Source organism: Corythoichthys intestinalis, chromosome 20 (assembly GCF_030265065.1).
Source record: "Corythoichthys intestinalis isolate RoL2023-P3 chromosome 20, ASM3026506v1, whole genome shotgun sequence".
In the NCBI taxonomy this organism is placed as follows: domain Eukaryota; kingdom Metazoa; phylum Chordata; class Actinopteri; order Syngnathiformes; family Syngnathidae; genus Corythoichthys; species Corythoichthys intestinalis.
Genome location: NC_080414.1, coordinates 3187487 through 3210287, shown reverse-complemented (window position 1 = coordinate 3210287; position 22801 = coordinate 3187487). Strand labels below are relative to the sequence as shown.

Here is a 22801-nt window from a genome sequence, read left to right as displayed (position 1 = left end):
ATTTCACAATTAAAAAAAAAAAGAACCGACAATGACTATCTCACAGGTGAATTTTCACCATTCAACAAATTCCCAAAACAAGTCCCACAATGCTTTGCGCCGTCACCCGGGCGGCATAAACAAGCGTCGCATTCGTGTGCGCGTTACCAAGGAGAGCGCGCGCGCACGCATACACATACATACACGCAAACACCCCAACCCACGCGCGCACGCAGACTGGACGGACGGACGCACTAAACACTCCCAAAGATCTTATCGCAAATGCTTGACGATGCGACAATTCTATGGAAAGTAAAGAGTCGCTATCAGCAGCACCAGATGACCAAGCAAACAAAACGCCTTAAACGGTAAGTTCAGAACGTTTAGAAACAGTATGTGTGAGAGAGGTGGACTTGTTGAATGACTGACTGGGCGAGCTGTCAAATGTTGACATCTCAACTATACATGGCTCTTTATTTTCCTTTTTAACATTAGATGATAGTCAAGAGATGGGAATATAAGAATGAGTGACTCTGGGTGAAGGCTTTCCCCCCTATATCTGCGACCAATAATGTCTAAAGGTTGAATTGTTTTTTTTGGACACAGATTTGTCTTTGGTTTATTTTCCATGTGCGTTTTGCGTTACAATTGACCTTGATTAGCTAACTAATGTCATTTCTAACACGGATACTTGTTAATTCCTTTTAAATCCTTCTAATAACAGGGTGCCATATGTGAGGGTGGAGTGCGGGGCAGCTGGCCACCGGCTGTCCTTCCTCTTTAGTGTCTTGAGAAAAGATATGTTAGGGTATACAGTATTTATATATTAGGGCTGTCAAACGATTAAATTTTTTAATCGAGTTAATTACATCTTAAAAATTAATTAATTGTAATCAATCGCGATTCAAACCATGTATAAAATTTACCATATTTTTCTGTAAATTATTGTTGGAATGGAACGATAAGACACAAGATGGATATATACATTCAACATACGGTACATATGGACTGTATTTGTTTATCATAACAATAAATCAACAAGATGGCATTAACATTAACATTCTGTTAAAGCGATCCATGGATAGAAAGACTTGTAGTTCTTAAAAGATAAATGTTAGTACAGGTTATAGAAATTTTATATTAAAACCCCTCTTAATGTTTTCGTTTTATTAAAATGTGTAAAATTTTCAATCAAAAAATAAACTAGTAGCTCGCCATTGTTGTATTGATGTCAATAATTACACCATGCTCACTCACTGTGCTCAAACCCATAAACTCATTTGGACCCAAGTGCCAGCAGAGGGCGCCAAACACCAAAAAACAAGTAACAAGCGGACGTTACACTGTACTGTACATTTTAATCTGTTTGAGCGGGGCATGTGCGTTAATTGCGTCAAATATTTTAACGTGATTAATTTAAAAATTTAATTATCGCCCTTTAACGCGATAATTTTGACAGCCCTAATATATATATATATATATATATATATATATATATATATGGAAGACCAAATCTGCATAAATAAATAAATGAAAAATAAATAAATAAATAAATACGACTACAATACAAAAATAAGAAATAAGATTTGTAGATTAAAAATAACTATGGAAATAAACACATATTGTATATACATTGAATTAAATATCAAACAATTAATAAAAGCGCTTTGCTCTCATATTTATTATGTAAACGTTTGTATTCTTAAAACAGCTCTGCATATAGCTGCTGCTTTCTCAATTTTAACTGGCGTCCAATTCGAGCAAACTTCCCAATAATGAAGCTCACTTATACATTTTACTGGCAGTTTAGTGCCAGAGAAGTTAGGACCTAGAGAATTTGTTGCTAGTGCTGTTAGCAGGGAGATGACCTCCTACATACTTGCCTGTCAGCTTAATCTGCTGAGTGCTGGCAACGTCATCTGTTTTCGGCGTGCATGTGCGACTGTCACACATACTGAACCATTGTCACTATTAAGGGCGTAGGTTTGGTCTCAACATTGGTAGGGACGATATAACAGCATAACCTGCATGTACACTTATTGCTTGGGATTGAACATTAATAAGACTAAACAGAGCGGGTGAACGGGGGTCAGGGCTACATTACTCATGAATATGAACCCAATAATTTGATATGCTAAATCAGGGGTGCTCATTACGTGGATCACGATCGACCAGTCGATCGCAACGCTAGTCTGGGTAGCTCACGACATCATCTCCTTCTGGTTTTATCGTTTCCAGCAGAGTTCACGCCATTTCTCACAGTTTAATTCATGTTAATATTAGAAAACACAAAAAGAAGGACACTCCGAAGCAGCTTCCTACTCGAGTTTTGCAGGTTAGCAAGTTCACACAGTTTAATGTTATGCTAACTCTGATGCAGGTCGGACTTTCAGTAACTACATTAGTGGTGTGTTTCCCACCTCTACAACATTGGCATCTTTTTAAATTACTTACAGTGGCTGATGCTTGTCCAAAAAAAGTTCTAATATCACTCGTCTTCGGAGGGGTGTGTCAAGTCATCAGCCAATCAAACGTGCAATTGAGGGGGTGAAAATGGACTGGCGCATTCAGCAAGTGAAAAGGAGTAAATATAAGTTTGAACATAATGAAAATAATTCACTTAATAATGTTCGGGTCAATTTTATCCTGACAACATATGGGAAGACAATCTAAATTACCTGTATAACTGACCTCATTATATAATGCATATACTGTAAGGTTGCTTAAAGGTTGGTGGGGACAATTTGAGCATCCTGAAAAGTTGGTAGTGTTATGTCCTTATCGTCCCTATGCAAACTCACGCTCTTGGTCACTATAGATAAGAGCTAAAACAATTTAATAGTGTGATTGATTTTGTCGAAATGTATTTCTATATCTGTTCAGTGCAGGTTTGCCATGACAACCAGTGATGACCCATATCAGGCTTTTCACCACTGACTCCATTCCTCCAAGATGAATTATGAGCCACAAGAATCACACATTTTTTGCCTCAGTTAAAACCCTTCCTGGAAAAGTGCAGATGAACACCACTTTGATTATGATCAATGAGTCGAGACCATTGTGAGACATGATGAACCGCTACACCACCCTAAGGCAGCTAGGTGATGGCACCTATGGCAGCGTGCTTATGGGGAGAAGCAACGAATCTGGAGAACTTGTTGCCATTAAAAGGTAAGGATGGTGATAAAGTTAGCACATGACTTATGTTTTGATCACTTATCTAAGCATGGAGGTGTCATCACAATGTGTTACTATACAGGTTTGTTATTCAGAATTGTTTTAGCCCTTTAGCCCTATATTGTCATTATACAATTGTACAACGAAATTGTGGAGCATCTCCATTTACAGTGCAGGATAAGTAAAAGTCTCAAAAGTGACTTGCAAGTATAAGATCTAAATAAATATAAATGTGTGCGAGGTAGTCCTATGTTCAGGCAGTGCAAATAATCCAAGTGAAGTAGCAGCAGTCGAAGTGAAGGCATTGAATATTGCACATTAATATTGCACGTAAGTAAGTATTGCACATAGAATATGTATGAATAGAAATAGCAAAGTGAAGGCTCTGAATATTGCACGTTAATATTGCATGTGAGTCGGTATTGCACATAGAATATTGCATGTAAATGAATGTTGGACATTGGGTGATGTGGTGTTACATATGGCAGTTCAGGGTGGAGATGGCTTCAGCAAAGAAACTGTTCCTCAGTCTGTTTGTTCTTGCTTTTAAACGCCTACAGCTTCTCCCAGAATATCCATTAACTAAAAATACTTTTGCTACTTTGCCAAACGTTATTTTAGCCCAACACTAAGGGTAACAAAAATAATTGTTCTTTTTTTCCTTCACCAGTGTGTCAGCAAGCTTTAATAATACATGAGATACCCAACAATGTGTCCACGGCTTGATTGTTTGGTTACCATGTAAAACAATACATGTATCATGGTGAAAGGGAGTGAAAGTAGAGGGAGGGTGGGTGTGTCCAGTTACTAACCTAGTGGAAAGGGAAGCCCGAAAATGGCAGGGACCCACAGAGGAAGAAAATATATCAACAGAGAACTTGCTTAACAAGTACGTGTACTGCGTGCCCTTGCGTGTACCTGTACTACTAGTGCGCGCGCTCGGGTGCACCTGTTCTACAAGTGCGTGTACCTGTACTACAAGTGCGTGCGCTTGCGTGCACCTGTTCTACAAGTGCGTGTACCTGTACTACAAGTGCGTGCGCTTGCGTGCACCTGTACTACAAGTGCATGCACCTGTACTACAAGTGCGTGCACCTGTACTACAAGTGCGTGCACCTGTACTACAAGTGCGTGCACCTGTACTACAAGTGCGTGCACCTGCACTACAAGTGCGTGCACCTGCACTACATGTGCGTGCACCTGCACTACATGTGCGTGCACCTGCGTGTAGCTGTACTACATGTGCATGCACCTGTACTACAAGTGCGTGCGCTTGCGTGCACCTGTACTACAAGTGCGTGCACCTGTACTACATGTGCGTGCACCTGTACTACATGTGCGTGCACCTGCGTGTAGCTGTACTACATGTGCATGCACTTGCGTGTACCTGTACTTCTAGTACGCGCGCTGGCTTGTACCTGTACTACAAATAGGCACGCTGGCTTGTACCTGTACTACAAATAGGCACGCTGGCTTGTACCTGTACCGCAAATGCGTGCCTTTGCGTGTACTTGTACCGCAAATGCGTGCCTTTGCGTGTACTTGTACCGCAAATGCGTGCCTTTGCGTGTACTTGTACCGCAAATGCGTGCCTTTGCGTGTACTTGTACCGCTAGTGCGTGTGCTTGCGTATGCTTGTACTGCAAGTAGGCGCGCTTTCATGCATTTGTACTGCATGTAGGCGTGCTTGCGTGTACTTGTAATAAAAGTGCGCGTGCTTGTGTGCACTGGTACTTGTACTATAAGTAGGTGTGCTCTCGTGCACTTGTAATAAAGTATGTGTGGTTTCATGTACTTGTAATACAAGTATACAGACCATCACAGCAAAGCCTCCCACGATTTTATCCTGAAATAGCATTTTCTAGTTTCTGATTGAAATGTTATATTGTTATGATAACGCATCTTGATTCTCCACTACTTATCTGGCAACCCAAGGAGAAAGACGGGAATGTTGTGCACTTCAATATTGATCCTGGTTGCAGTGCCGTTTTTGGCCACTGATCTTAACTATTACTCCTTTTAATGGGACCAAATATACAAAACTGCTCTTTATATAATACATACACACAATACTTGGTTCTGAGCATTTTACTTATGGAAAATGGAACTTTCTTTTACAGAATGAAGAGGAAGTTTTATTCATGGGAGGAATGTATGAACCTCAGAGAGGTGAAGGTAAGGATGTGTTTGAATTTGAAGAAATCTTGTTGTTTTACATTTACACAAACACACTTGATTTGCCACCAAAGATGAAATAGCACGATTCATATGGTGGATAACACTTATATTACCGAAACTTAATGGGCATGTTTCTGACACGATGCACCTGACTGTCATGAGAACAGAACAGCCTTATTTACTATATGTATTTATTTATCAGTCTCTGAAGAAGCTGAACCATGCAAATGTTGTGAAGTTGAAGGAAGTCATCAGAGAGAATGATCACCTATACTTTGTATTTGAATACATGAAGGAGAACCTCTATCAGCTCATGAAGGACAGGTAAAGGAATCAATATTACACATTATGGAATACTGTATGTCATCAGTGCTAAGTAGAATGTTCATCCTATAATTGAACTAATTTATACCACATTTGACGAGTAATATTTCAGAATAAAATGCTCCGTGTTTGATGTCTAACGCTAGCCTGACTTATGGAGGTTTTGTTTAATCTTATGTTTACAGAAGGAAATTATTCCCTGAATCTGTGATAAGAAACATAGGTTTTCAGATATTACAAGGCCTGTCATTTATTCACAAACATGGTAGGTTGTGGTCCTGTCAAGGCCTCAAGCTGCAAGATTCCCTCTCAGAATGGATGGAATCTTGTAGTTAATGAAGTCTCTATTTCCGCTGACTTGGATTTGCTTAACTCTTGCTTAACTCTTTTCTTTCTTGTAATCTAGTTTGCTTTTTGAGAGGGGCAATAACAAAAAAATGACCACATTTATTCAAATTGTAGTTTCACATGCATGTCCCTTTCTTGAATCTGGACAATGTTTGTTTGACATTCCATTTCCATTCCTCTTTCTGTCTTTGGCTTCATATTAGAGAAAATAAGATGTTCTCAGAGAATGAACTGAGGAACATCATGTTTCAAGTGTTAGCTGGCTTGGCTTTTGTACATAAGCATGGTAAGTAGTTTTACGCTGTCTCCGTTTTCTGCTCTAAAAGTTGTTGAGTTGCTAGAAGTCATTCAGCAGTGGAACTTCTAAAATGAATTTCTCAAAGGAGATCCAATTTGGAATTCAAACAATACTAACATTGCACAAAAACATGCATACGGGAGTGATGATAACCATAGAATTGAACAAAGATGAGTCCGGATCGGGGACAAAAAACAATGTCACATAATAGACATTTTGACTGTAGAAGTTCCACTGTGGTAAATGACAAAGCGTATTATGTTTTCAGAAATACATATGCTTTAAAACAGATCTGGACAAAATATATTAATTGTGACACTCAACATTCACATTTTAGTATTTGACAGTGGTGGATGAAGTACCATATTTTCCACACGATAAGGCGCATAAATGGTTTTTAAGCACTTCAAATATAATAATTCTGATAAGATTTAAACACGGTTGTGTCCCACCTAATTATTTTTAAACAAAAATAACATAGAAAAATGCTTGTCTTTATTAAATGCTTCATTGAGTAAGTCCACTCACTTACACACAATGAGTTGCCACAGCAAGTGTAACAAGTTAAACCATGATTGACACATGCGGCGCCTTGACATTTCGGCTTCCAAGCTTCTCTGGCAAGATCAAAACTTAACGCCTGTCAATCATCGTTAACTTTACCAATCAACTCTAGTGCACTGCCTGACCAAGGAAAGCAGCAGGCGGGAGAGTGAGAGACCACGTGATCGGAACGGGAAACTAATAAAAACGGTATTTATTTATTTATTTATCTTTTAGTTGAAAAAAAAATCCCCAATGGACTGAGGGCGCGAAGTAGTATATATATATAGTATATGTATTATTATTTTTTTTACATACATACGTATATATATAATATTTATATATGCACACATATATACAGAGATCTGAGTCGATATTCAAAGAAAGAACCAGAAAATTCATTGACTGCTCAGTTTTATTTAAAACTGTGCAGAATGGAAAAAACTAGCAATGAAATTGAATTCACTGTAAACAGAAGCTTAATTAACAAGCTCAAAAACTCCAATAGTTAGCTTAATGCAAGCAACTATCAGGTGCATACCGCCACCTACTGTACTAGAGTTTGGTGGGTTTTATTGTTCAATATCTTGTTCACCTGCCTAATCTTGCTTGTACTCGTGTTGCTGCCTCTAGTGCTCAGTTACGGTATAGTTGGACGGAGTTGACCGATTGCGCCGCATGAAAACAAAACTATCAATAGCGTTCCGCACGTAACCTTTGCTCATTAATATTCATGACGTTAGCAACTGTTGCTAGGGGGTCAAACTTGCGTTTGTCCGTGATGCTAGATGCATGTAAATAGTGTACGAACGAGGTGTTTACTGAGGTAAACCTACCAATTCTGTCCAAAAATGATGTCCCTGGTGCCAAATTCACTGATAAAGATGTGGAAGAACATACAAATGTTCAGCTAAAGAGATGGCTTGAGTGTCGAGGGCTGAAAAAGACGTGAAAAAGAGCAGACTTACGCCACTGACAATGACATTTCCCTGTTTCAACAAGCTATCCTTTACCATGATATGCCCCGTCTTTCTCATATATTATATATTCTGGTTGTCATACATCTCTGACTGTTTTTGGGGGCAATTTATATCGCTATTTTTTTGTAGCGATAGCAAATGCTCCTCAGTGACAACCAACGAACACTTAAATTTTTTTCATTAATAACAAATTTCAATTCTGTTAATTTCCTTACACTTCTCCTTACTAAAGTTGTTTCTTTACAATAGAAAAGTTAACAACATTGGCAGTCAAATACCATTTTAATTTTTTTTCAGGTCATTCATTGTCAGACAGAAGCAAAATGGCAAAATGCCACATTAAAAAATAAGTAAAAATATCAAAATGGTTTACCTCTTCGTCCTCTGTAGGACCATAGCCCCCAACAAAATGTTTACTGCATATAAAGGTGAATGGCTTCACCTTCCTGGTGTTAAACTGGTCTTTTGGACGTCCACACAAGTTGATCCATTGTTCACATTTTCCCCTCTTTTTTGGCTTCGGTAAACGTATGAAGAAAACAGCCTTCACGTGTCGCGATGTCTAGAGTCGTTTCTACAAGTTCCATAGCAGCAGTGTTTACTCGCCATCTTCTTTTTTGAAAGATTACTGGCAGAAAACAAGCAGTACTGGCATGGGTTGTATGCGAGCACGCTTTTATGTTGACCCCCTTCCGGTGTATGATGGTGACGTCACGCAGCCTTGCGGTCAAAAATAGCATTCGTGTGGTATGCTATTCACAGTGAGAAAAACAAACAAACAAACAAACAAACAAACAAACAAAGGTAACGTGTAACGCAAGCGACAATTTGAAAAGTAGTGGAGTAAAAAGTAAAAAACCCTGCTATAAAATATAATGAAGTAAAAAGTGCCACTTCAGATTTGTACTCAAGTACAAAAAAATGTACTCTTACTTCACTACATTCCACCATTGGTATTTGATAGATGTTTAAAATTTTGTCCAGGTCTATTGGTTCCTGTAGTATAGGCGAAATTTAATTTTACGAAATTTTACATAATCTAAAATACCGATTACAGGTTTCTTCCACCGTGACATGAAGCCAGAAAACCTTTTGTGCATGGGTCCAGAACTGGTTAAAATAGCAGATTTTGGACTGGCTCGGGAGATCCGCTCCAAGCCTCCCTATACTGACTATGTGTCGACAAGATGGTGAGAGTTATTGCTTTTAAAAAACGAGCCCAAAACCTGTCTCGTTAATCAGTGCTTTTCGTTTACATTTAACTGAGATTGTTTTCATTGGGTAGGTACCGAGCACCAGAGGTTCTGCTCAGGTCATCTACTTACAGCTCTCCGATTGACTTGTGGGCTGTGGGATGCATCATGGCAGAACTCTACACACTCAGGCCTCTCTTCCCTGGGAACAGTGAAGTGGATGAGATTTTTAAGATCTGCCAAGTCCTAGGCACTGTCAAGAAGGTGAGACAAAAAAAGAGACAAATATAAACACATTATTGGCTTAAAAGTAGGGCTGTCAAACGATTAAAATTTTTAATCGAGTTAATTACAGCTTAAAAATTAATTTATCGTAATTAATCGCAATTTAAACCATCTATAAAATATGCCATATTTTTCTGTAAATTTCTGTTGGAATGGAAAGATAAGACACAAGATGGATATATGCATTCAACATATGGTACATAAGTACTGTATTTGTTTATTATAACAATAAATCAACAAGATGGCATTACCATTATTAACATTCTGTTAAAGTGATCCATTGATAGAAAGACTTATAGTTCTTAAAAGATAAATGTTAGTACAAGTTATAGACATTTTACCCCTCTTAATGTTTTCGTTTTAATCAAATTTTTAAAAATTTCAATCAAAAAATAAACTAGTAGCCCGCCACTGTTGATGTCAATAATTACACAATGCTCACGGATGCTTAAGCCCATAAAATCAGTCGCACCCAAGCGCCAGCAGAGGGCGACAAAACTCCAAAAAACACAAGTAACAAGTTGGCATTGCACTGTGCTGTCATTTTAATCTGTTTGAGCGGGGCATGTGCGTAAATTGTGTCAAATATTTTAACGTGATAATTAAAAAAAATAATTACCGCCTGTTAACGCGATAATTTTGACAGCCCTACTTAAAACTTATAAAAAACATAAAAAAGGGACCTATAATATCAGATAAATCTGGATCGAAAAGTGCGCCTTTGTTACAAGAGCGCCTCTTAGGAAAGCGAATAATCGCTGCCGGCTCCTTCAGTCAAAATAACCTGGAATTCTATCACTTCAATGGCAGACAATGAGTTAAGCTTGGTGTAATACATAAAATTCCTACTTAATGCTTCACTAAAGCCCCTTTCAGACATACACTGAACTCCGGTTAAATCCTGGGTCGATTTACACGGAGATGACACGGACATTAACCGGGTCGCGTCCTAATGTAATTTCCGGGATTTACCCAGGACATGGTATTAGGCATGTGCCGGTATGAGATTTTGACGGTACAATAAACGTGGGCAAAAATACCGTGGTTTCACGGTATTGCAATTATAGCTTCAAAATGTGTTATTTTGAGATGTATGGGTTAAAAAATATATATTTTTCCATTGAACAGGATTTTTTTTTCTTTTCAGAACATAGTTGCAAATTGGAACATGACTATGTTGTTAAAATACATTATCAATTAAAAAAAAAAAAAACATTTTAAACAAAATTAAAATAAATATAACTTATAGACTATACCCATCGCCACAGCTCAAGTTGCTCAAGATTAGAGCAAGAACAAAATAATTTCTATAAAAAAGTACAAAACCTTCTGAATAAATTTTTTTAAAAATTGTACTGCATGACTTTTTTTGGAGGGTGGAAAAGCTCATGTGAAGTTTCGCCATTTTCAGCCACTCTGTCAGCTGTAGTCTACATGATGTCATGCCTATGTGTTAAAAAACAAAGAATTCATAAGTTAATAAGTTAGTTAAAATGTATAAGTTAGTTTAAAGTGTAAATCTTGTTGTGGAAAGGTTTCATCTAAACAAACAACCAAACAAAAACATTGGGAGTGAGACCTCTCCTTGATCCAGCGAACGTGGATTTCTGCTTAGGGCAAGAGCATCTTTCGTAATTAGCGATCTTGGATTCTATCCCCTTTTCCCCTTCATTCAAGCGAATCAAGCTTGTTTTCTCACTCTGCGGCTGTAACACTCGACGAAGTTGCTCTCCCAGCTAAGCCTAGGCTAACATTTGTCTTTGTAAGCTTTTAGTTAGTTTGTATTTTGAATTTGAACGGAAAATGTGTGTTTTGTTTTTGGCGAACTTTTTCATGGTGCTAATCTGTTGAAGCTACTCACACATGGAAAAATACAATTGTACAATGTTTTAAATGTATTCATTTTGTATATTCCACTTACCACAATTTGAGAGCTCAAAAAATTGAAGAAAAGTACGCCTAATGTTTGGAGTATTTGGGTATTTTGGGTTCACTGGCTGTCAAGCCGATAGCTTCACTTTCACACACAGCAACAAAAGGGAGGGGGTGATAGCGCTGCCGCCCCAAGCCACTTCTGGCTGCATTTTTGACACATGAAAAATAGCGAATACCGTACTACGGTCAGACGGAAAATTTTAGTGGTTTTGAAACCGCAACGTTTTCACACCACGGTAAACCGTGAAACCGGTAACCGGCACATGCCTACATGGCATGTGTGAAAGCAACCATTTCATTCCCGGGTCACAGCTCGAAGGCTGATGATGTAAATATCATGGTGGGCCAATCGTCATTTCCTCTTTCTTCACGGTAGGACGATAAGCGATAAACAAACATCGCAATTATTATCATGGCAAACTGGTAGCAAAATTAAGCTGGAAACATAACGAAATTAAATTGCTACTGGATGTTAGAGCCGAGAAAGAGCCAGTCCATCATCCATCTTTGGAAATGCGTGGCTTATTTTGTTGCCAAACCAACCAAAAATGACGTAATGTCGAGGTTATAAAATCCTGCCCCCACTCTCTCTGCACACAGAGAGCGCCGAGTCGCCAACACAGGACAAGTCTGAAAGTGTCCAACCCGGGTAATTCCCTGTACATCCCCCATGTCTGAAAGCAATGACATGGGTAATCCGGCGTCATCTTACACAGGACTGTAGTGGTTATAAGTCTGAAAGGGGCTTAAGAATGACCTGAAAACTGTACACCAGTAAGGCAGTCAGAATAGGCCGCAGCGCATGTTTTGACCTTTAACCAAGATGAGCGTCAAAACAGACATACGAATGGACAGTAAAGCATTTTATCGTCTTTTTCATTAGCTGGACTGGCCAGAGGGCTACCAACTGGCTTCAGCCATGAACTTTCGCTTCCCTCAATGTGTGCCGACCCCCTTGAAGACGCTCATTCCCAATGCCAGCAGAGAGGCGATTGCTTTGATGAAAGACCTACTCCAGTGGGACCCCAAAAAAAGACCCACCGCTGTACAGGTAAACACACCAACCTCCTAGAGCATTGTTTTCCGAAATTTCCGGGTTCGCGATGAGTCAGCAACCAGCACACTTTTGCTCAATAGACGATCTTTATTGATTAGAAAATGCAGAATAAATTAAGATTTATTGATTACAATCCCACAAGAGCAAGCAAACACGCATAACAAACGCTAACGATGACGCTAGATTTGAGTTTGTCAATCCCAGAATCCCCGCGTTACCGTTGCAGCACAACCAGGTGTCCCTTAGCAATGAAAATCGCTTACCGTGACAAATGAGCGGGACCCAACGCTCCGGTGAGGCGGCGAAGGAACAAAGCCAGGCGATCCGTACGTGACCCGCTGGCTGACTTCCGCAATTTCTTATACGTCGCCATTCTGTTGCGGCTCACCTAGTATTACTCAATTCAATTTATCAAACAACACAACCCCACAAATCTCAGTCAGTTTATCAAGTAATACGACAAACCAAGCCGACAACGCCACTAATGGCGATGTTTAAGAAATTGCGGAAGTCCGCCAGGGGTCACATACGGATCGCCTTGCTTTGTTCCTTCGCCGCCTTCCCGGAGCGTTGACTCACGCTCATTTGTCACGATAAGCGATTTTCATTGCTAAGGGACACCTGGTTGTGCTGTAACGGTAATGCGGGGATTCTGGGATTGACAAACTCAAATCTAGCGTCACCGTTAGCGTTTGTTATGCTTGTTTGCTTGCTCTTGTGGGATTGAAATCAATAAATCTCATTTATTCTGCATTTTCTAATCAATAAACATCGTCTATTGAGCAAAAGTGTGCTGGTTGCTGACACATCGCGAACCCGGAAATTTCGGAAAACAAGCATGCATTGACGAGATTCACAAATTGTAAAGGTAATCCGTATTGTCGGCAGTAAGTCGAATTCTTTCCCAGTGAGGGTTGGACTCCACCAAGGTTGCCTTTTGTCACCGATTCTGTTCATAACTTTTATGGACCGTATTTGTTGGCGCAGCCGAAGCATTGAGGGGTTCCGGTTTGGTGGCATCAGTGTTGCATCTCTGCTTTTTGCAGAGGATGTGGTGCTGTTGGCTTCATTAAGCCGTGATCTCAAACTCTCACTGGAGCCGTTTGAAGCCGAGTGTGAAGCAGTCGGGATGAAGCTTAGCACCTCCAAATCTGAGACCGTGGCCTCTCTGGGTCAGTGGTGAGATCCTGCCCCAAATGGAGGAGTTCAAGTAGCTTGGGGTCTTGTTCACGAGTCGGTGAGAGATCGACAGTTGGATTGGTGCAGCGTCTGCAGTGATGGGGACTCTGCATCGTTGTGGTCAAAAAGGAGCTGAGCCATAAGGCGAAGCTCTCGATTTTTCAGTGGCTCTACATTTCTACCCTCACCTATGGGTTCTTTTGGTCACGAGTCTCACGACCCACAACTCGAGACCGAAAGAACAAGATCCTGGATACGAATGGCCGAAATTAGTTTCCTCCGCAGGGTGCCTGGGCTCTCTCTTAGAGATACAGTGGGGTAAATAAGTATTTAGACAAGCACTAATTGTGCAAGTTCTCCCACTTGAAAATATTAGAGAGGCCTGTAATTGTAAACATGGGTAAACCTCAACCATGAGAGACAGAATGTGGAAAAAAACAGAAAATCACTTTGTTTGATTTTTAAATAATTTATTTGCAAATCATGGTGGAAAATAGGTATTTGGTCAATACCAAAAGTTCATGTCAATACTTATGCACCCTTTGTTGGCAATAAGGGAGGCCAAACGTTTTCTGTAACTCTTCACAAACTTTTCACACACTGTTGCTGGTATTTTGGCCCATTGCGCCATGCAGATCTCCTCTAGAGCAGTGATGTTTTGGGGCTGCCGTTGGGCAACACGGACTTTCACCTCCCTCCACAGATTTTCTATGGGGTTGAGATCTGGAGACTGGCTAGGCCACTCCAGGACCTTGAAATGCTTCTTACGAAGCCACTCCTTTGTTGCCCTGGCTGTGTGTTTGGGATCATTGTCATGCCGAAAGACCCAGCCACGTCTCATCTTCAATGCCCTTGCTGATGGAAGGAGATTTTCACTGAAAATCTCTCGATACATGGCCCCATTCATTCTTTTCTTTACACAGCTCAGTCGTCCTGGTCCCTTTGCAGAGAAACAGTCCCAAAGCATGACGTTTCCACCCCCATGCTTCACAGTGGGTATGGTGTTCTTCGGATGCAATTCAGTATTCTTTCCTCCAAACACGAGAACCTGTATTTCTATCAAAAAGTTATATTTTGGTTTCATCTGACCAGAACATATTCTCCCAGTCCTCTTCTGGATCATCCAAATGCTCTCTAGCGAACCGCAGACGGGGCCGGACGTGTACTGGCTTCAGAAGGGGCACACGTCTGGCAATGCAGGATTTGAGTTCCTGGCGGCGCATTGTGTTACCGATAGTAGCCTTTGTTACTGTGGTCCCAGCTCTCTGTAGGTTATTCACTAGGTCCCCCAGTGTGGTTCTGGGATTTTTGCTCACCGTTCTTGTTATCATTTTGACGCCACGGGGTGAGATATTGCATGGACCCCCAGATCGAGGGAGATTATTGATCTTGTATGTTTTCCATTTTCTAATAATTGCTCCCACAGTTGATTTCTTCACACCAAGCAGTTTACCTATTGCAGATTCAGTCTTCCCAGCCTGGTGCAGGCCTACAATTTTGTCTCTGGTGTCCTTCGACAGCTCTGTGGTCTTGGCCATAGTGGAGTTTGTAGTGTGACTGACGGAGGTTGTGGACAGGTGTATTTTATACCGATAATGAGTTAAAACAGGTGCCATTAATACAGGTAACGAGTGGAGCCTCGTTAGACCTCTTTAGAAGAAGTTAGACCTCTTTGACGGCCAGAACTCTTGCTTGTTTCTAGGTGACCAAATACTTATTTTCCACTCTAATTTGGAAATAAATTCTATAATAATCAACCAATGTTATTTTCTGTTTTTTTTTTTTAGGTTTACCCATGTTGACAATTACAGGCCTCTCTAATCTTTTCAAGTAGCAGAACTTGCACAATTGGTGGTTGACTAAATACTTATTTGCCCCACTGTAGGGCGAGAGGCTAGGTCATCTGGGAGGGACACAGGGTCGATCCGCTACTCCTCCGCATTGAGAGGAGCCAGCTCAGGTTGCTAGGGCATCTGTTTCCGATGCTTCGTGGATGCCTCGCTCGGGAGCACTCAGCACTCATGTGGCGCTGAGGCGGGCAAAATCCTCAACTCTCGTTGCCCTGACAACAGAAACGCCCGAACTCTCCTGCCCAATCCACAACAGACAATAACCTTAAACAACACACCCTTCTTCCGGACCACAGCCCATCTCACCAGAGCCTTTGAAACACTGAATGTTTAACTAATTGTTGCCATTTTCCCGGAAATCTTTTGTTGACCTGTGATATGGTTGGCTTGGATCCAGCCTCCCTCTTCGTCTGGGTCTGTTTGCTATTTTTGCCTTGGAATAAATAGTTAACCTGTGTTTTGAAGCCTTTTCCCAGCTTTTAAAATGGAGTCATTAGAGGGGGTTAAAAGTAAGGTGAACGCGTTGAGTTTGGCCTTTTGGCCGGGTTGTTGGGACCGCCCCGGATCATTGGAATTGCACTAGCGTGGTTCCGGCGACCTGGCTGGCGTGGTCCTGGCAATCTGGCTAAAAGGTCAAATTCCAACACCGGGTATGTCTCAACGGCGGGAGGCCCCGGGGACAACTCGGGACACGCTGGAGAGACTATGTCTCTTGGCTGGCCTGGGAACGCCTTGGGATCCTGCCAGAGGAGTTGGTTGAATTAGCTGGGGAGAGGGAAGTCTGTGCTTCCTTGCCCAGTTTAAGCGGTAGATAATGGATGGATGGATCACCTAATTGTTATTGACAACAATGTCAGTAGAATTATTTTGTGTCCTCTCTTGTTAGGCCCTTCGTTACCCATACTTCCAGGTTGGACAGGTCCTCGGTCCTCGTCCTCACAGCCAAGAAGCCAAGAAGGTCCAGGCCCGACAGATAATACAAAAGCAGGTCTCAGATTCTAGGGTGGACCCCAAACCCCCAAACTTTTCTGAGCCCAAAGCCTCTAAATCACCTCCACAAAACACTCAGCAGCATCAACCTCTGCAGCAAATCATCCTTCCTCAAGCCAGTAAACCAGGCGACATCAACCAAGGAGTGAGTATTGATCTTAATCTTTTGTTAATGCATGTTTGTGTTGACCTTACGCTATCTTCTTTCCCTACAGAAAGCAGCGCCAATTGGCAATGAAAACAAAATTGGAGCAGGCATAGTAAAGAATGGAAGACGCCGCTGGGGCCAGACTGTAACAAGAACCTCAGACAGTTGGGATGATTCTGATCAATCAGACACAGCCGTTTCTCACTCCAAGAAACCTAGTCTAGGAAACTCACAGGAGGAGAGGAACTTGAAGAAACTTCGGCCTCAGTATGTGATAAAGCTAATCCACAGATTGTGGAGATCTGGTTGTATTGGCATTATGACATAAGCATGTAAACTGCAATTCCGTTTTTCATCGTGCAGGGCCAGGGAGAACAAACCTCTGTATTCCTACAGCACTGTTACCAAACTACCTAGCAATGTTACGGTTGGTCCTGTGGACCCCAATCTCCCAGGATCTGCAGCACGCCAGCATTACCTCAGCCAGTCCAGATACCTGCCAGGTAAAACTGCTCGGCTCTGAATTGTGTGACAGACAAATTGCATGATTACAGATATCTGTTTTTAAGGATTGATCAGCAAGAATCAAGTAGCATCAGGAGAAAAAGTGTTGACCAGTCTCAGATTAAGAGACTTGTGGGAGAACTCCTCAAACACTGGAAACAATCCACTTATTCCCGTTGGAGCTGGATTATCAGTCAACAGAGCTAACCCAGGTATGAAGATGTTCATTAGGACTAAAGGATGTGTGACATTCCATTTTTAGCATAATGTTAAAAAAATACCGATTTTGGATTCTACAGTACGTAGCCACATTCACTGGCTTCTGTTATTGTTTATCACAAAGAGGCCCTAAATGGTAATTATTCAGCTAATGTCTCCCCAGAATTGGTTACAGCAGTCAAGTAAGCTTAATGTCTGCGACTTTAAAGATCTCAACAATTCATTTGTCATGTAGACAAGACACACAATATCACTCCCTACTGTGCCCGCTCCTTCCCAGCCTCACCTCGTCTCTCCATCTGCTTTGCTTATGTATGAGATTAAGGCCGTCAGCTAACAGGTTTTTCCTAAAATAACTACCAATTGCACCCCTACTAGAGTAGCCACTCATACACCTAAATGCAGCAGTGTTTGTTTAGCTTCTGCTCACCTGTTGATCCACCTTTTTGTTCTCTGTGTGAAATCAAGTCGATTGTTTATCCACTCAATAGGAGAAGGGTTGGCAAAGTGATTTTCAGATTTGCACAAGCAATTGGCTAACCGGAATGAATAGTAGCTAATAGCTAATATCTATGCTACTTCCTGGTAGGCTGCTAAGCAACCCCTTCCAAAAATGGGCAAGCTTCCATTAGAATGAGTTTGACCCTTCAAAAACTCAGAAAAAATAGTCAGGACTGTGGACACTCGTTGAACTGACTACTTTGCAATTTGTCTAATCACGTGGTTTATAGATACTATGTTGTTTCTATCCCAAGGGTTTAGATCAGTTTTCAGCTATTTTAGTGGATGTTTGGCAAAAATAAATCAACAACCAGCAGGGCGGCTATTGTAAGTCAATCAGTGAACCTAGCATGTAAGGTTCTAGCGACTTAAAAGCTCAATGGGAGGCATGGTTTTGAATACACAGACTAAAAAAACTCAGCGCTTGAGTAGCCAAATAGATGGTCAATTGCATTATCTTCAAAGGGGAACACTGGCACATTTGACGTTTTACATTGATAACCCTCTATCCCTAATAAGGGTGGGAACCTCTTGGTACCTCACGATCCGATACGATACAAAGCTCACAATAACGATGATCTCACGATATGGCGATCCAACGATTATCGATACATTCATCGGTCAGGAAATCATTCTACAAAATAACTAATAAACAGAAAAACAAGCTGCTGTATGAGAAAAGATACTATTCCATAACCAATTATATTAAGTGTGTTAGGAGTAATACAAACAGTAAATACGAGAAAAGATACTATTCCCTTTACAGGGCTAGAATTCTATATCTTTCTGGAGGTGCTGAGGTGTTGTGCCAATGACATCCCTGCTTGCCATGACATGTTTCAAGGTGATCTGAGCATTTGGAACAGAGTTATGGCAGCTCTCTGAAAGTTTGCCAGAATGGTCCGTTGGTAACTTCAAAGGCGTCACAACTGACAGTACAATTGCCTACGTACAGTATTTTATCCTGGTCAAATTTAGTCCTTGTTTGGAAAGAAGTCAATGGAGTTGGAGTAGTCCCTAAGCAGGGCAGGGCACCAGGTCTGCATGGACCAACCAACCCAATTACAAAAATGCAATAGCATTAGCATGCTAATGTGTAGCATGCTAACATATAAATTAATACAACAATAAGCATATACAGACACATAAGATCACATGAATACACAAGTCCGCATAAGTTAGCGTGGTGGCTAATCCGCTAACAACAGAAGACAACTCACCAGTTCACTTGGATGTAGTGAAGCACACACTAACAGGTCCCCAACACAAATAAAAAGGTCTGGTTCTATAAGTTTTGAAACAGCCTTTCAACAAGTTTGAAAAACAAAATTGGACGGATAAATCAAAAAACGTTTGAGACTGACCTGCAGCTATTGCGCCTTAGCTTCTACCCCACACGACTGAAGGGAGAGGAGTCAAGGCAGGTTATATAGTGCCTAGGTGATTGGGATTGGCTAATTGGTATAATGTGACGTGGTGCATTCATGGAGTGTGGAAAAAACTAGCACTGCCTAAAAATTGGGAATCTTAACCCATGTTATAACTAATTAAGCTTGATCACTACGGCTTTTAGTTTTGCACGCTTGATTCTCTTGTTGCGGTAACGGAAATCTCACAGCCTTTTCTTCTTACCTTTCCAGGCAATTTTGTAACCACCAAGTATAACCTATCCACTGGTTTCATCCCTTCATTACAAAAGAAAGAGGTGGGCTCTGTGGGACAGAGGATTCAGCTTGCTCCTTTAGCTGGCCATCACACAAGTAAAGACTTCGTTTGGTTATTTCTCCCAGACAGAAAAGGCTTGGCTGTGACAGATTGATACTTCAATGCTTTGTCTGGTTTCAAACTTTCTCCTTCACTTGAACTCTTTTTCTTAACCCCTTTCTTTCAGTCAATCGTTCCTCTTCTCCTGAAATTAGAAAAGACAAAACAAAATGCCCAAAGCCTAAATCCATCTCATCTTTCAGTGAAACCAATGAAGGTAAACAGCTCTTCCTGTGATTCAGTCGACCCTAGATGTAGTGTATACTTTTCATATAGAGTACTGTATTTTCTAGACTGTAAGGCGCACTTAAAAGTACACTCCAATTATTTTGTTGTTGTTTTTAATTTGATTTTTTCTAAATAAATTTTACAACTCTAAATGAACAGAAGATGACAACACGCAATCCCGGAGCAGCGAAGGAAAGAATAATATGAATATTAATTCAAACGTGGAGTTAAGTACAAAACAAACTAGGCCAGCAAGCAGGACAGAACGGGCCCTCGCAGTGTGCCGCAACTCGGACGGCACGCAGCTCAGGGCGGTGGCAAATCGTCAGATTGTGGAACCTCTTTTGTATTGTGGGCATGGCTGAGAGAGATGTTTTTATATATCCTGAGATGAGAAATACATTCATGCACCTAGGTGGAAAAAACCCAATTGAAGAGGGTCCTACAAAGAAAGGAGACGCTACTGAGGTTTGCAGCCACGCCCTTCAAAACAAAAATAATCTTCGAATTGGGCGAGTTTGACCAAGCGTGCCAAATTTTGTGGCTCTATAAGCTGCCAAAGTTCCTGAATAAAGCTACTTCCTTTTAATGGCGAACAAAGGGTCGTCACAGCAACAGACAGACGCATGTGGGCATTGTCCTTAAAATGTAGTATGACAAAAGGTCTTAAAACGACACTGACCAAACTTCAATGAACTGGACATGTAGAAGTAAAATAAGTGACTTTCTGTTGCCACTAGTTGGTGCTGTAGGGTTGGTGCACATGACCCCTAAAGGACCCTTCAGAGTACGACTCTCATCAAGTAAGGGAAGTTTGGCGCAGATATGTTGTATAACTGCCTAGGTATAAATGTTCAAAATTTGTTGAGAGACAAAATAGCGACAGTCATTTTCACTTTCCTGTTTGGAACCCTTTGCTTCAACAAAACAACAATATTTTTCATCAGGCACCTGAACGCATGTCTTAAGGCTCCCCTGAGGGCCCTGATGCACGTTTAAGGTCAATTGATTTTTTTTCTCTTGGAGGAGGAGCCTTTCAAGTAAAAAATGGTGTTTCCTGTTCCCAGCAGGGGGCACCAGGCCTAGGGGTTATATTTCAATGCAGTCATGTTCGGGCTGGGATACCTCTCATTCATGCCAGATATGAAAAAGACTGAACCTTGGATCAGGGAATTATTAGTCAAAAACAGCCAACTCTGGCACCCCTCTCAGGTCAGGCTCGTGAATAAAAAATTCACCATTTTGATAACTTTAGATCTCATATGTGCCATGAGCAGTCTCACCAATTTTGAGGAGGATCCAACAAACTCCCTAGACGCCAATGTCTCAAATGTGTGCCCTGTAAATTGATAAAAATTTCACATTTAATCCAAAATACCCGATTTCCGGTTGGGTTTGATGCATTGGTTAAAGAGACGTTTTGGTGCAGTTATGCACAAGGTTTCAACTCCCCAATTTTCAAACCTCTATGTTATAAAAAACCTAATAGAAGAGGCCTTTTGGAAAAATTCAAGGGAGCGATTTTGTTAAAACTTTTTGCAACGTCGCAAAATTATCGAAATTTACGCCAAGCCACATGAATCTGTAAATATTGGTGAGTTTTTGAGCATGTTAAAGCTTCCAAATAGTCCCTTTTCATTTGCCCCTAAAAGATAACAATAATTAAAGATAATCATTTACATTTCAATAGCGCTCTCAAGAAAAGAGCAAAGAACCGGGCAGTTAGCATTTATTTCACGTAAATATGTCGAATGTGCTGCGGCTGCCTTATTAAAACAAAGAGCTTTTTCAGTTGAAAATTCTTGGAAATTTCCAATACGTATGGACATAAAACAGTCTTGATTCTTGGTTAAAAGCAAAAAAAAAAAAAAAAAAAAAAAAACAACGCAGTTAGCATTTATTTTACGGAAATATTGCGAACTATGACGCCAATGAGGTAGCGGCTAATTTCTCCCATTGATTTTTTTCACGTTTTAAAATGCATGCATGGTACGTAAAATATAATAATTACCTTGAATCCTCGAACAAATTACTCCTGAGACAATCCTTCCTGTTTGTATGCGGTACAGCTTTCGTACTTTTTCAACCTAAATCCGGCAATAGATCGCTGCGTGCGTGTTTGTGAATAACTCCTCTGCTGCACATATATATGAAGCAATGTTTGGCATCTTTTTCCAGATTACGAGGGATGGAAAAGGAGGACAGACGGAACTCAGGTGTTGAAAGGGAGCAACTACTCAGGTCTGGGGAAGAACTCGGGCAGCTTATTGAACAGAGCTCCTGCCGTCCAGCCGGTCCACGGCAGGGTAGATTGGACTTCAAAGTATGGTGGAAATCGGTAGCTTGATGGAGGAGGTGATTCGTCTTCAACTGCCTGCTTTTAATCTTAAGTATAATAGGGTAGATGTACACTGAGCAACCATCAGTTTAAGGACGTGTCACTTTGTAATAGCAATCTTTACTGAACCACTGAACATTTTTACATATTGTAAAGGCCGAGTAAGTGTAGCCATAGTGTGTAGGTCCTGTCATTGTTTCATACCAATAATAATCACTTTTAAAGGATCAAATGTGACAGGAGAAACAAGATAGTGCGTGCAGTGTTTGTTTTTAATAAGGTGAGTTGCTGGTTTCCTGAATGTTAGGCTGACAATGTCCACAATAATGACCAGCAAGGGCCAATTTTACCACCTGTAGGAGGGATTAATACCTATAATTTATGACAGCAATGCTGTCATATGCTAGCTCTATTTATTAAGTAGTTTTTTTTTACATTGCATTTATTTTAATTCATCTTTGTGATCCTCCATCGCAAGTTTGTACTGTAAGGTAAACGAGAGACATCAATTTATACATCGCATCTCAACTTGTTTTTGTATACATTTTGTACAAATAAATGAATAAAACCAAAAAACTTAAATATCTGTGTGAGTTTTTGTGATTTATTGTACAAAATAAGGTTCAAATACAAAATAATTGAGTCCTCTCAATTGACTTCTGTAACATTGGGCCCCCCATTAGACGCAAATTTATAGAAAAATTACATCAATTTGTTTGTGTAGATTTTTTTTTTTACGTTTGCACTGCTATCGTTTTTGTCAAGTCAATCTGAGGTCAACTA

The 22801-nt window shown here is 40.6% G+C and overlaps 1 protein-coding gene across 3 annotated transcripts; it reads left to right on the top strand.

Moving 5' to 3' along the window:
- Positions 1–129: 129 nt before the first annotated feature.
- mak (male germ cell-associated kinase) lies at positions 130–22604 on the top strand. Of its 3 annotated transcripts, none has more exons than XM_057824807.1 (15): positions 130–347; positions 2868–3150; positions 5277–5331; positions 5537–5658; positions 6210–6292; positions 8885–9017; positions 9113–9284; positions 12124–12291; positions 16213–16461; positions 16532–16731; positions 16828–16967; positions 17034–17180; positions 19329–19448; positions 19580–19669; positions 21859–22604. In XM_057824807.1, the coding sequence occupies exons 2-15, from the start codon at positions 3047–3049 to the stop codon at positions 22020–22022; spliced, it is 1947 nt and encodes a 648-aa protein (XP_057680790.1). In that variant the 5' UTR covers positions 130–347; positions 2868–3046; the 3' UTR covers positions 22023–22604. The 3 variants fall into 3 exon arrangements, with proteins under 3 accessions (XP_057680790.1, XP_057680789.1, XP_057680791.1); XM_057824806.1 differs by having other exon boundaries at positions 2863–3150; XM_057824808.1 differs by lacking the exon at positions 19580–19669 and having other exon boundaries at positions 2863–3150.
- The last annotated feature ends 197 nt before the right edge of the window (positions 22605–22801 follow it).

Excerpts from the sequence above, each read along its gene's own strand:
- mak (XM_057824807.1), top strand. The coding sequence starts at position 3,047 with ATGATGAACCGCTACACCACCCTAAGGCAGCTAGGTGATGGCACCTAT. Across the intron at positions 9,018-9,112 it reads GACTATGTGTCGACAAGATG|GTACCGAGCACCAGAGGTTC; the intron begins GTGAGAGTTATT and ends TTCATTGGGTAG. Across the intron at positions 9,285-12,123 it reads TCCTAGGCACTGTCAAGAAG|CTGGACTGGCCAGAGGGCTA; the intron begins GTGAGACAAAAA and ends CTTTTTCATTAG.